Here is a 15,006-nt window from a genome sequence, read left to right as displayed (position 1 = left end):
GAAACGAATATCGTTACATTCTTTATGGGAAAGTGGGCTAAAATAGCACACTTCCTTTCAAACGGCTTCAACTTTTTATGACTCCAACGTTTCCATAGTAAACTGTCGTCCAAGTCTCGAGCGTTTGCATACATTCAGCTTTTTGAAAGTTTGTAACGATGTAAAGTTTCAATATGTAGTCGAGCTGTAGTCTAGACTTGCAGCACTCGTAGTTTAAACTTTCAAATTTAGCATAATAGTTTTGCTAGAGTAGTATCTTGATTCTGTTTGGAAGAAGTTCATGTTAGAATGCATGGCAAATTCCATCCAAATTCTATTCTAAAATATAAAGCAATCAAATCTGCGATTAGAATAAAAACTAAACGAAATCTCGGAAATCAAACGAATTGAGCAAAAAAATTATTAGGTATTATATGAAGCGAAGGCAATTTATTTAAGGCCTTGGTTGATCTTGCTTTTTGTGATAATTCTCTTTTTACTACCTGTGTTTTTTTGAAATCAAAGTAGTTTTTAATTATTTAAAGAAATAATTTCTTTAGCCGTATTACAATATAATAATTCTTTAGTTCTCAGAAAGAAATTTTCTCGGTGTATGTTTCTAACCCAAGCTAAGTTAAAGAAGCCTGATTATTTATTTTTTAATTCAGACCATGCGTGATTCGTTCTGGTACGAGAGAAGTGCACAACAAACTGGAAAAGAATAGGCGAGCGCATCTCAAAGAATGTTTTGAGATGCTGAAAAAACAGCTACCTACACAGGACGAAAAGAAGTCGTCGAATCTTTCCATTCTGCATGCTGCGATCAGACATATTCAGGTATGTCTCAAATATTACGGAATGGTACACGATTTTCTTTGAAAAGCTTAACGGAATTGACCGAAACGCTTTTTTTCATCAAAACTAAGGTCATAAAGCTGATTTGTTGGAGAATGTAGATATTCGAGTTAGTGGGAGTGGGGGGGGGGGGGGGGGGGGGGGGGGGTCAGACTTAAACACTTGCCAGAAATTAGTGAGAAAAATATAGACATAGAAGAAACTAGCATACTGATGATGACTTGAAAGGCCTAGAGAGGTTCTTGACTCCTAGATGGATATTTAGATCACACTTGTTACGTAACAAGAATCATTGCTTCTGATCATATAAGTTATCATCTTCAACACTCAAGTGACTTATAAATATTTATATCTTAAGGGGCAAAGTTGTTAACGTAATATTTTTTGTATTATTTTTAGCCACTTGTGTCTTTCACAATGACTTCATAACAAGAAGTCGAAAATTTTTGGGAAATAGGTCAAATGAAAGCTTCAACCTTAAACTTTGAGCAATGCTTAGGTAAATAAAAGGGATAGTGCAGTCGTCTTTTCCACGGTTCTACAATAATACCCTTTTATTTTACTTTAATAAGATTCAAAGTTTAAGGTTTAAGCTTTCATTTGAGTCATTTTCCGAAAATTTTCGATCTCTGGTTGGTTATGTGTGATATGCCGCAAATTAAGTGCCCACTTTGTCGGTATAGAATTACGTATAGGGGCATGTAGACGGTTAAATTTCTGCCAGGGAACTTTTGTATTTGGAACTTTGGAAACACACTTTTCAAGAAAACGCATCTAAAGTCGCATATTTCTTCTTCAAATATAAAATTTACCCACTGTCGGTCACTTCCGGAACATAAATATAATGCCCAACATCGATGCTTTTGACATTTCTTCACAAATATGCGAATATCATCTAAATTACGATCGTCAAAGTAGACTCTTTCCTTGTGGAACGTAACATATAGTTAGATTAAAAGCCGGGATTTGCTATTGTCTCGAAAACCGTTGCATCTAGCCAAAATTTGAGATATCGTTACATTAGAGAATAAGGTAAAACATTTTGACGATCAGTTTGATTAAAAGCTGAAAATATCTATATTAAAAATGCAAGTTCTTCAAAAGAGGATTTACAATCGTTCAAGCTTGAAAGGACTTCAAAATAATTTCGTTGATTAGCAGAAACTCTTTCATCCGTATTATTCAATTAGGGTGTTCCAGAAAACTGTTGGGGTTTGTTTTAATTAATAATTGCGATAGGTACCCGGAAAAATAATGAATTAATCTCCATCGCGGTTATTGTGGATATTTCGAGCGCCAGACCGCTTACTTAATCTCGTTACGTAAGAGGTTCTGTCAATTAGAATTTCCTCTTCCCAAGGTTGGGGTTACCGGTTGATGCTTAGCAACAAGGCGAGCAACAAGGTACAATTGGTTGTTGTAATAGAAATTAATGTTATTGGTATTAAACGTGGAGGTACGAGTGAGTCTACTTTGTAGATTCTTCTTGTTCAACGGTACTTTGCGTTACATGACAACTGGATGAGCGACACGATTACGCCAGACACTTCGAAAAATGTGGCGTTCATTCCAGAAACTATTTTGTACTCGTCTAGAATTGTGCTATGCTATAATAGTATAATTCATATGTAATTATATATTGAGGCGTCTGGAGGATAAGTTTAATAAAATTTATTAGCTATTTTCATTCAAAACAACAATTTACTTCTTTATTCCAATTGAAGATTGAGTTTCTACCTTACTGCTCAAATTAAAAAAAAAATATAACTGGATGTAGATAAGGGTTTAACCAATACTTGATTCAGATGAACACCCATTTTTTAATTATATCATTTCTTTCATTTTTTTTTTGTAATTTAGCTTGATTTTAGATAAGTTTATCTCTCTTATTTTTCCAACCGTACATTCAAATTTCTAAGGACTAAAGTAACATCAATTTAAGTGAATTTGCTTATTAACAATCTATAAGCCAAAATGATGTGATACTTCAAATAATCTTATCAACGAAGTATTTTGAAAGGATTAGCAACACTTCCTTTTCTATTTAAGTGCATATGATACTTTACCATGTGAGCCATTTAGTTTCTCATAATTTTGTCCACAATTTTTAATTTATCAACAACGTAATAGCACCGAGACGTGAACATCAATCACTCTGACAACTGGAAACTACATTTTTATGAAAAATTAAAAATTGTGATCACAGCGTCGGCTGGACTATTCCTGATATTGTTTGTAAATTAAAAGTTTTTTTATAACTAAACTATTGTTAATGCCATATGTTTTGATTTTGTGTCTTCAAATCAATCAAAATCTCAATTAAACAAATATTTAATGCCTTTTTTATCCTTGTTAAATGTTGTTCCTAGGTTTTTGCGTCATTGCATTGTTCATTCATCAGTATTGATAAATTTGAATTTCATGAATTGCTCGAGTCGCTAATCATCTCATCTAATACTCCAACATCACTTTATTTATACATTTCAGGCAACGCATTTGAGCAAGGCATCGAATTAGTCCTCATTGGATGTACTGACAATATTTACAAAAAGTTCTTTAATAAATTACGAAAAAGGTTCCATTACGTGTGACAGTGGTAAGCTAGCGGATACTAACGTGGAAAATATCAGCAATGTTGAAAATCGTTCTTTATTCATTTATCAAATTTATATTATTGACAGGTTTCTTTTCTCTTTGGGTTAATTCATTCTTTTCGTAATTATGACCTGCTGAGAAATTGTGTACTACTGTTTATAGCCAATAATAGTCTGAAGTATATTAAATTTATAAATTAAACCATTTATTAAAAAAAATTAGAGTATACATTAGTTTAAGCTTCGTAAAATTCAAGACAAATAGATAATTTTTTATTTCAATTGATATTAATTAACTAAATTATCTCAAATTATTTATAACATGAGTATGTTAAAAATACTCGTAAATTTTAACATGTTTTTTCTTAAATTTTCATAAATTACCGAATTTATTTTTTTTTATTTCGAGTAATCTTTCAAAAACTTTGTCTCTTTCTGTAACTTTAGAAAATTTCTGAAAGCTTTGATACATATTATATGAATACTTTTATTTTTTTTTTTGTACTTTAAATTTAATAATTTCACAGACAAAATGTTTTACCAGTGAACCCTGAAAACGTTAGAAAGAAAATTTCCATGAAATATTCCTCCGAATCAATCGTTGCCAAATGCTTAAATTTCGATAGAATGTCTGTAGCTGAATTTTTTTAATAGTTTAATCATTTAGTGACCCTTTAATGTAATGAATACGGCTCATTTAATCTTATGTCGTGAGAAATAATATGCAAAACTATCGTTATTGAAATTGTGCGCTTTACAGAATATCGCCCATATAAAACGAGGAGACGTATAATTGTAAAGCTATAAAAAAATCATCCATTTTATCAGATGATGCACTCTTCTGAGTGCAGACTGGATTTACATTTAACGATGTCGTTTCGCTTGAGTCGGTATAAATGTCGAGTCACACACATGAAGCTGGCTGACTTAGAGTTTATAGACACCCGCGAACGAATAATTTTATATCATGCGACACGCATGTGAATTGCTATCGTCAAATATAAAAACTAAAAGTCAGGTCTAATTATGTAAATGTAAACATAAAGAGATAAGACCAAATCTACAAGATCATAAATACTCCATAGATAACTTAAAAGAATCGACGCTTTTTGATAATTTTTTACATTTTTATTGGTTGTTGTTCTCGACTTCTATTTTTCAAGAACCATGTCTTTTGAAAAATAAGAACTTTTTTAAAAAGCTTGGGTAACTTGCAAAATTGAATATTGATATGTTAGCTAATGTGTGGAGTATGTCGTCAGTAAATATATAAATTTGGAAAAACTTTTATGGGAGAATGTAATTTTTTCTGCTTTTACGGAATGGGCTGGCGCGTGCGTGTAGCCACTGTAGGTAGAGTATATACAATCATTACTACTGGGCACTTGGCTCTGCCGCTCGACACTGGCATTACCACTTATCCGAGATCGTTTGCGTGTGCATCGAGTCCGCAGACGCGCCCCGCGAAGGTCGTCTACCCCTTCCCTTCCCACCCCTTGTTCCCCGTTTTCGTATCCCCCCCGCTTCCTTCCATCACGCCTTTTCTCTCCCCACCATTCAAGAGCACATGCTGTCTCTCGTTTGCCGTTCTTATTGCATCAACTTCCATCCTTTTCCCACCCTCCCTCATTCCCAAATCCTTTTATCTCAGAATATACATGGCCCAATGTTTTTCTTGAACCCACATTTCTTAAATCATTTTTTATTGCTGTTTATTTGCTCTACGATATATTTGTATTGATTTATTTGCTGTGGATTTATTTTTATTTCAGGGTTGATCATATTTGATGTGCAGATTATTTAAAAAGTGAAATAACCGTTGAAATTTGAATGGTAGTAATGTAGCAGTTTGAAACTTAATTAGGTATTTTCACCTTAATCACCAGCTCACTTCACTTGGTAGATTTCTGAGGGGAAAACAAGGGACCAAATGCATGGTATTCTGTTTATTTTTGCGTTATTTTGCTAATATCGTCGTAACAACTTATTTTTTTTTCTATATAAGTGTATTTAAAAAGTAGTTTATATTTTTTAATTACTATTTAGTGAAATAATAAAATGATGATAATTATTATTAATTACAAAGATATTACAGAAATAAAGCTTTGTGTTGTGAATCTGGTTCATGAATTTCGACTCCAACCAATTTATCTTAAAACATTGATTGCGAAAAGGTTTATATGGTTTTTAGTAATGTAAGAGTAAATATTTGAAATAGAATAACATTGTGTACGTATTTTTTTCTTGGATGAGATAGCACTTTTTGCTTCCTTGGCGACAAATTTCTGTTTGTTAAGAATGCGATTTTGAGACATTAAAATGAATTTTGGTAACCTGCTAGGGGCGCAAAATTGTGAATCAGCGACACTGGTTGAAGACACAGCGCGGCGCGTCGTGGCCACCTATGCAACGAGCCACGTGATCGTGCGGCCATCGCCGCCGCACAGTGTTGCACGTACATAGAATACAGCAATGTGCCAGTTATTCCAACACGTTCTCAGATACGTGTAAAGAATGCCTGTTCTTTAGTATTTCACTACACGTATTTTGAGGCCGATTTCTTTACCGCAGCGCTCTTAACGAAATTTACATATGCTACAGACGCGAGTCAAAACTCGAATCAAATTACATACTCTGCTTCCAAGTCAATAGTCAATTTTCTCTATTTATAGACGAGAATATTACACTCTTATATTGAAAAAAATGGTTTAGCTGGATTTCGTCTTATGGGAAAATAACGCTGTGTTACGTAAATATCTAACTGTGTTGTCTAAATATCAAGCTGTTTTAGCTAAAGTTGTCTCTGCCTACAACATTTCTAGATAGCAAAATTTAGCTAAAACAGCTAGATATTTAGGTAACACAGCTCTGCCGTCCTGATGAAGAAACTGTAGAACTGGATTTGAAACGAACCAAGATATTTAATAAAACGCGTTGGCGTTTAAAAAAAAAGTACTGTTTTTGGGTAAATCGGGCAAGCTCTATTTATTAAAACAGAACAAAAATGGCGAATTCCAACTATTTGTATGCAAAAGTGGTGGAGTTTTTTATTCGCAGCACCTCTCATAAAGTACCTCTCATAAAGCACCACTCATAAACTAATAAATCGAATAAATTTAACATTTCAGATACACGTTTGTCTGTTTTATTTTTTTATTTTCGCCTGTCTGGTATGGAATATTTATTTGAGATATTTGTTTATGAGTATGTTCGTTTAAAAATATTGGTGCCACGACAGTCTGGTTCATGTCCTTAAAATTACCTCCAGTTTTTATTTCGTGTTACTTTTCAATATGTATTTGAAACATTACTCACTTGACATCTGAACCGCAAATTTACATTTGTATATGCAGCAATATAAGAAACTGGTTCAATTCACGCGATGTCAATTGTGTATTAAATTACCGCTTCACTCATAATTAGTACATTCATGTGCAGAATTTGAGTACTTTAAATATTTCAGTAATTATCTACATTCATGGTACATTTTGTGTCCTAGGAATAAATGATCTATTATTAAATTTAATAATTAAATGATAATAATTAAATATGCTTAATGGCTGTGGAGCCTATATAAGAAACAATTTATCTCTAATCATTACTTTACACAATAATATGTATTAAAATAGGAGTATGCGTGAAAGTATTTTTGCGTGGTTACGCGGTTTCATAGACCGCTATTATTTAACTACTAGAAATATCTTCTTAATGGGTTCGATTTTTAGGTCAAATTGAAGAAAACACATCTCACCATTCATTCCTCAAGATTTCAGAAAAAATTTAATGCTTTTGTTGCAAAGAAGAAAAAATCTTTTCATATTATAATTAGTATTCGTCGGTTTTGGTTAACTTTCATATTTTCCAATAAAAGCAAATGAATGAACAAACATGTAGACTAGAGCGGTATAATAGATCAATTTGTATACGAATCTTGAAATCCCCTCTATTTAAGACTGATAACAAATTTTCTCTTTTCGAAAATGTAAGGTTTTTAAATAAATAATTTTGGTTTTGATTGAGAAGTATCAGAATAAAAAATATAGTGGTGATACTGTTATATAATATATATTAATAAGTGTAAATTGAGTTTCGGTTGAATTGATTGAATTGGATATATTTTATATTTCTACAGTACAGTGTATCAAGTTGGAAAAATTAAATCGAAACCAAATTTCGGTGAGAAACGTGCGGGAGGGTCCCTTAAAAATATAATTATTGTTGTAAAAAATGTTGAAAACTGAGATACAATTGAGCTGTTTGTTTCTTTTGCTCTTTTCACTTGATTAATAATTCTGGAACAGGTAATCTATTAGTGCTGTCAACAAGATTAATGCCAAAGAAAGTTGTTTTAACAATGAACAATCCATTTCTGGCAACATCGCATAAATTTCCTTCTCGAAAATTGATGTCCTCTTTAAACATTTATATTAGTTTCGCCATTGTATTACGAAGTCCAAGAATACAGGACCAAACTTTTCCGAGTTTCGCTGAACGTGCTCGCTACTCGCGTTGACAAATATGTGCTCAGGTGGTTGCGTGGGTGAATTCTAGATCATCTGTATCAAATTGCAGAGCACTTGAACTAAAAATGTAATTTTCTTTTCGACTGCACCACTGCATCGAATTGTTACGTTCGAAATTGCGTAATAAGAACACGAAGAATATAATTTCTTTTTGGTTTTAATTACATTATTAAAGATTCTTTATAATCAACAGTTTTAAATGCAAAGTTTTTCAAAATTAGGAAAATTATAAAATGTATGCTTCAGAGTGTAAAAAATCGATAAGAAAGTAGAGTATTGAACATGTTGCAAATAGGAGAACGAAAATCGATTTGTATGGAAAATGGGAGTGACTGCGATGAGTTTGTGGATCGCGAAGGCTGGCTCCCGAGTCTGGATTTGTATTTACTGAATTCGAAGCTGCTCGAAGCTACATTTACCAGACCACGTGCTCCGCGACTTGCGCATGCGCTTTTGATATCTAACGACCTTCCCCCTCAAACTCTTACCTCACCGCTCATTCCCCTCTTTCTCCTGTCCCACCACTTTATTCTGTGACGTACAAACAGCACCACGTGCTGCGATAGGTCTTCCTTCACCTCGTGCCAGCATGCACTGCCACGTGTGGTCACGTAGAAAGAGAGAGAGAGAGGACGAGGGAAGGGTCAGAAAAAGACAGAATGAGACAGTTGTAAACTGCATTACTGAATACTTGCATACTCCTTTTCCTCTTTTTCTCTTTCTTCCTTATTATAATTTATATTTACAGGCAACTAAATTTCTTGGAGTGGATTCACATCTAGTCAAAATAAAACTGTGAAATCCTTTTCGAATTTAATGTGACGCATACAAAATACTGTCGATAAACAAATAGGATAGGCAGTGCTCTCATCGTACGCGTTTCGCATAAAAGATCTTTGAATTTGCACATAGAACATGCGCATAGAACAGAAACGATTGACCGAAAAATGTACAAGAATACGAAACGAATTGATTCGAAGTAGAATATTCTGGATGGTTCCACAGGTTTTGTATTAGATTAGGGGATTCAGGTAATGAAATAAAACACAGAGTTTAATCAGAGCAATTTCTCCTTTTTATTTGGACATTTCTGCTCAATGTGAACTATCGAAATACTGATTAGACTAACCAGACCAGCTAAGAGAGCATGATTCAAACTCAAAAGCAAAAGAGCTCTTCGTGTCGATCCCTGGTTCTCCTATTTATCATTTATTTATTTTACTCTTATACAGTTTCTTCAAGTTAGTTCTAATCACAGTTAGTCTTCGTACCTCATAGATTCTTATACATTAATAATAGCGATTTATTCGAAATACATTCTTACATTGCTGTCTTATTTTGGGTCAAATTCTCACATTTTCATGTGATTTTTCTTTGTTCTTCACATTGTTTGATAAATGAATTGCAGAAAAGACTAAAATAATACTCTTGAAAGTACATTCCCAATCTAGGACGATCGTTACGAAATTGCGAATGGTTAGCTCATTATCTCTGTCGAAACAAAATGAAATCGATACTCTTTCAGACTCGCTTTAAATCTTTTAATTACGTCGTGTTGCTCCAAAGCGTGGATCCGATTCAGTCAGCCATCTACGTTCCCTTGATGTTCGTGATTGTTTCCATATAATTGATTTTTCCAAGCAGCAAGTAGTCGATCCGATTAATTTAAATCTGTCATTAGCAGAAACCATTTACAATTACATAAACTTTCATAGATTCCGTTTATATTACTAATATACATTCGTCTCAAAAACAATTACCTGTTTGGAAACAAAACTTGTATTAAATATACCACTGCGGGAAGTCATTATAATGGACTAATGGTTCATAAGATATTCCTATATTAAAAGCTTACTGCAGATAATCCCATTGGTTAGAAAATAGAGTTTCTTTCACTCTATCCAGTGAAAATCACATTTTTACGATAACACGAGTGATAAAACGCTTGAAGAGGGTTTTTGCTCCTTTACTTCAATCGTTTTTACTAAATGCCACATTAATCTCTCGGTTACAGGGTTTAAGAAGGAAGGAACGAGATTACGACCATGAGATGGAAAGGTTGGCTAGAGAAAAAATAGCGGCTCAACAAAGGCTAGACGCTTTGAGGAAAGAACTCGCATCTACGTGGGATCATATTGATTTCAGCACCCTATTACCAGAAGAAAACTGTGCAATGGATACTACTATATCAAAAAATGGTAAGCAACCAAGATAATTCTCTCTTCTAATGTTTAAATAGGGGATTTAATATTTGTATTTAAAGTTTGGAAATGTGAGCATTATTCTTAAGATAAATGTTTTGCAGTTCCAGAAGGTATGGACGTGGACGTGACTGGTCTCGCTCGGGGCGGAACCAGGTACAGCAGTACCAGCAGCTTGAGCAGTGCAGCAACTGCTAGCTCTCCCCAGACACTGCAGACGACGAGCTCAACTTCAAACATTCATAATCAAGTAGCCACTGCAGCGGTCGTATGTCAAACACAAGGTCTAAACCTTGCCCAAGGTTCCAGAGAAAGTCCGCCTGCTAGCTCTAGCCCGGGAGCATCCACGCCTAGTATCCCCACTCCAGCCCAGGTACCTATTAATTTACTTCCATATTTTTATCCACATTTTGCTGGAAAGCCTTGAAATGTTCTTCTACCAGTTGGATGCGATTCTAATTAGAAATTAATCTCAATTTAAAGAATCTGATTTGCGAGAAATGGACTTTAGAAACATCAAGTTTAAATGACAAGAAAAAAATGGTGTGCTCCGTTGATGATATCTCTAATATAAAATATAAATTTTCAAGTCGGCCTCTCTAAAATGCTGCTGAACACGTTTATTTCTTTTTTTTTGCGAATTTCCTTATGGCACCATATACCAAGGCCCGGTCGCACTGTTGCGATTTTGTAATGAATTAGTGCTAGAAAAAAGGCCCATATGCAGAGCGGCTTGTTCGTTAGCAAATCGCTTTGAATATGCGCGACATTTTTATTAGTACTTCTATGTAATTGTAGCAGACTTGGAATAGACATTTTGTTTAAATTATTGGAAATATATCAATTATATAGAAAAAAAAGGAATGTTAGGTTTTTGGATCTAAATAAAAGAAACATTTTTCCGTCTTCAAAACACACTGAATATTGTAATTTAACTTAAAGGATCAAAATTGCTGCATTTATTTTCCCGTGTTTTTTTTCATATTTACATGACAAAGGCGCATACAAAAATACAACCGCACCATATACCAAGAACAGTTCCGACACTTGCGATTTTTAAAATTAATTGATGCAATATAAAATGCACATATGCAGAACGGCTCGAATTTAAAACCTTCGCAAATCGCTTTGAATATGTACAAGTTTCTTCTGTTCGATTTTCTCGTTTCAATTCTGAATCAGCACCACTAGTATATTTACATTCAGTTGAATACTGAATAAATCTACTTTCTAACAGAGATTCGTGGCTGACTTTACGTTTTCTTTGAACGTCCCCTTACTATATATACATAATTATTCAGACTTGATACGGAGATGGGTGTTACTTCTTTAAATTATCTTAATTCTTGCTTTAAAAAATATACTATTCAATTTGTGTTCCAGGAGAAATTGTCAACTTCACCTACATTAGTACAACAACAGCAGCAGCAACAGCATCCACAACAGCAGCAACATCAACAACAGCAACCTCAGCATCAATATCAACAGCAGCAGCAATCCATGCAACAGTATCAACAACAACAGGGACCTCAACAACAAGGGCCTCAACAACAGCAACAGCATCAGCAATTGCATTTGCCTATCAGTGCGCAGATGTTAAGCACCAGCCAAGGGCTGGCAACTATTGTACCTACACTTCAGCACCTAGGCTCTGGGCTTAGGGTAATCCCAGGAGATAGGCAACTTCTGGTCACTCACACGACAGGCAATAATGAGTCGCGGCCGCTAATCGCTATGCAGTCCAACACTGGAAGCGAGCCAAGGCCCGTGGCTTTGGTCGTTCACTCGTCCACAGCAAGCGACAACAGAGTGACATTCGTGCATTCTAATCTGTCAAACAACGACAGGCCGTTGGCCCTTGCCGTTCAATCCTCCTCTAGTGATGTAAGGCCCGTGACGTTCGTGCATTCGGGTAACGAAAGCAGACCCTTGGTTCTTGCTACGCACTCTCCAGCACTCAGTGTGTCCAGTAAGTTCTATTTCCATTTCAAAATTCATCTTCTGTCCAACTATTTTGAAGTTCACAGTACCACCAGGTTTCATCTTCGATTATGACAACTTTAAAGGACAGGTTATTGAAAAATGGGTACATGGGAGTGGTTGTGCAGTCCCTTAAGTCGATTTTCCAAAACTAGGATCCATTCGGGCATGCTTGAAAGATGGGATTTTTGAAAATTGAGTTTAATTTGAGAAAAATTCTAAGCGACTTACATTACTTCGAAGGTAGTTTTTCGCAAAATAGAAACTGTTCTGTTGGTTTTGAAGTAAAATCCATCTGAAACAGCGCTGATAGAGAGTCGACTATATTAATTGCACACCTTTTAGTACATAGTCCATGCGCAAAGATTTTCAGCAAGACTTCATATTTTGTTAAAATCAGCTTGATTTTTTTTTAAATTCCAATACGTATTAGACAAGAAACATTCATTTTTTAACTTATTTAAATTGAAGTTATTCTGCTTGCAGGGTTTCTTAGTTACGGGTTTAAGTCCTTTTTTTGGCGCATTCGACCTACTTTGACTTTTTTTCATTTTCCAATTCAGAGTTCATCAGTTCACAGTTTTCTTCCATTTTGTAAATGGTTGTCAATTTAGTACACTATTTTTAAAAATTAAACCCTTACTGCATACGTGCAGTCAAACAAGTAAATTAAAAAAGAAATTAGTTCAAATATACGTGCGAAAACCAAAACGTACGTATCGTAATAAAGAAAGTTTTCCAGTTTTCATAAGTGCTTAGAAGATTTTTACGCTTTTTATTTCCAATGGACTGTGGATGTAACTTTTTTTTATATTGATGAAAAGCTGTGTAATTTATTAAATGTGAAAGTGATTGAAACTATTGTGAATCGGAGAAAATAGTTTCAGATTTTTCTACATTGTGTCATATCTTTATGTAGCATGGCGAATTTTAATTTCTTAAGCAGTTTTTGTTCTTCTAACATGGAAAAATTATGTTCTGGTATATGCTCTCTAGAAACTTAAATATTAAGACGATTACTCATTAAAATAGTTATTTTTGGGAAACATTACCCAGTCATGAAATTAACAAAACTTTTAACAATACTTAATATTTATATTTTACTTTCAAACCTTTTGCAACAGATTTCTTTATGTTATTTAACATTATTCTTATAAATTTGTATAATTTTTGTGAGTAAGTATATTTCTGTAAAAAAAATATTTATGGCAGTTGTTTCCAGAGTCAAATATCGCATTTCCAACAGTTTTTCTGTGTACATATTTTTCACGTTTTGTTCACTTCAGCAATGGAAATTGTAAAATATTTTTTTAATGATAAAAGAGGTTTTTGTGAAAGATGTTAGTGGACATCTCACAAAAGCATCTTTATGGTAATGCAAAATTTTAAAAGTAAGGGTCAGAAGTGCACGTCAATATGGTGAAATAAACTCACTTTTACCCAAACCCTCACTTTATCCACTAGAACATAAACAGAGTGGCCAAGGTCGGGTAGAACCTGGAAATCATGAGAATATCCGGAAATATTGTTAGGCAGAAGCCATTCATAAAGTACGTGACTCTTTTTTCTGGTAATTTTGTCCCCTTCCACGTAACACGGTGAGCTTAAACAAAGTTCTAATTCGACTGATATATCACCCATGAGTTTTTATTGGATGTCATTTTTGAACCTTCAGAAGTACTTTTCGAAGAAAATTAAAATCGCCTCTTTGTTAAGTTTAAGAACATTTTTATTTAATGTCACGTATCGAATATTTTCCATATATATTTATATATTTACATTAGGTCTATAATAAATTAGTAATTAGTTCTCATTGTACAATGTTTGATTGCGTGGAAATACATTAATTTTAACATACAATTCAGCCTCTGGAGAATGCAACCGAGGGAAGGCTCATCCTTGTAGTTAAGTCAAGATTCATAACTTTAAATAATTTTGTTTTAAACTTACCAAGAGGAGATTTTAACTTTTTTTAAAGAAAACTTCCAAAGGGTTAAAAATCATACCCTATCAAAAATTATGGGTGATATGTCGGCAGAATTAAAAACTTGTGTGAGCTTACCTTGATAACATTTTCCATACTAAGTGTTTATAAATTTAAAGTGGGCGTAGTGCAAAGGGATGTCCCCCTCCCCCGTTCAGGTATTACTTACTTTTTTAACAAATTTTTTAAATTAAAAATGCCCAAATATTCAAATTCTGATCTTTAAATATAATATTACCTTCACTCATTGACTTGTATTTGAAAACCCCCGTGAACTCTAATGTCACGTGATTACAATTTGAATGAGTATTTTCGGGCTTTTAATTTGTACCCTAAAAAAAGAATGTTTGGTTATCTTAATCATATATTTGTTTAGTGTATACATTTTATTTCTCTTAAAGAATGGATAATAAATTAGTTTAAAATAAATTCTTTCAAAGATGTAATAATTCATGAAAAACAATTATTGTTTACAACAATTATGTATTGTTTAATAACAAGTTTTGAACTGCATATTGTGGATGGCTTGAGGTTGAAAAACTCACAGTCAATATTTGAGCAAGAACGATTAAAACTATTGTAAATATTAAGATCAGTCACTTACTACTGTTAGGACAGTTTATAAGACTATTTTTCACAAATAATTAAGCAAATATTTATATAGATGACTAAGGAAATGAACAAGTATATTTCTCTTTGATATGCCATTGTCTGTAATTCGTTACATAATAAGGCTTAGTTAGAAATTGTGTTTCTTATCATCTTTGTTAAAAATATTTACCTTCAGGTGATCTCAAACCGGTTTTTTTACCTTTTGGAAAACATAGTTAATTTTTTGTACGATTTTTTTTGGCTTTTTTTGCACCACTTATCCGAAGTGAGGGGGGGGG

The 15,006-nt window shown here is 33.7% G+C and overlaps 1 protein-coding gene across 5 annotated transcripts in view; it reads left to right on the top strand.

Annotated features, from left to right (window-relative positions):
* LOC117166824 (flocculation protein FLO11-like) overlaps positions 1-15,006 on the top strand; it is a 95,838-nt gene that overhangs the window by 72,260 nt on the left and 8,572 nt on the right. For all 5 annotated transcript variants that reach the window (XM_033351150.1, XM_033351152.1, XM_033351151.1 and 2 more), the window contains 4 exons: positions 648-816; positions 9,966-10,149; positions 10,257-10,525; positions 11,536-12,121. In XM_033351150.1, the coding sequence (XP_033207041.1) occupies positions 648-816; positions 9,966-10,149; positions 10,257-10,525; positions 11,536-12,121 (1,208 nt within the window). The remainder of the gene's footprint in view (positions 1-647; positions 817-9,965; positions 10,150-10,256; positions 10,526-11,535; positions 12,122-15,006) is intronic.

Source organism: Belonocnema kinseyi, chromosome 2, assembly GCF_010883055.1.
Source record: "Belonocnema kinseyi isolate 2016_QV_RU_SX_M_011 chromosome 2, B_treatae_v1, whole genome shotgun sequence".
Classification (NCBI taxonomy): domain Eukaryota; kingdom Metazoa; phylum Arthropoda; class Insecta; order Hymenoptera; family Cynipidae; genus Belonocnema; species Belonocnema kinseyi.
Note: the sequence above shows the minus strand (reverse complement) of the source record. Positions and strands in the feature narration are given on the sequence as shown.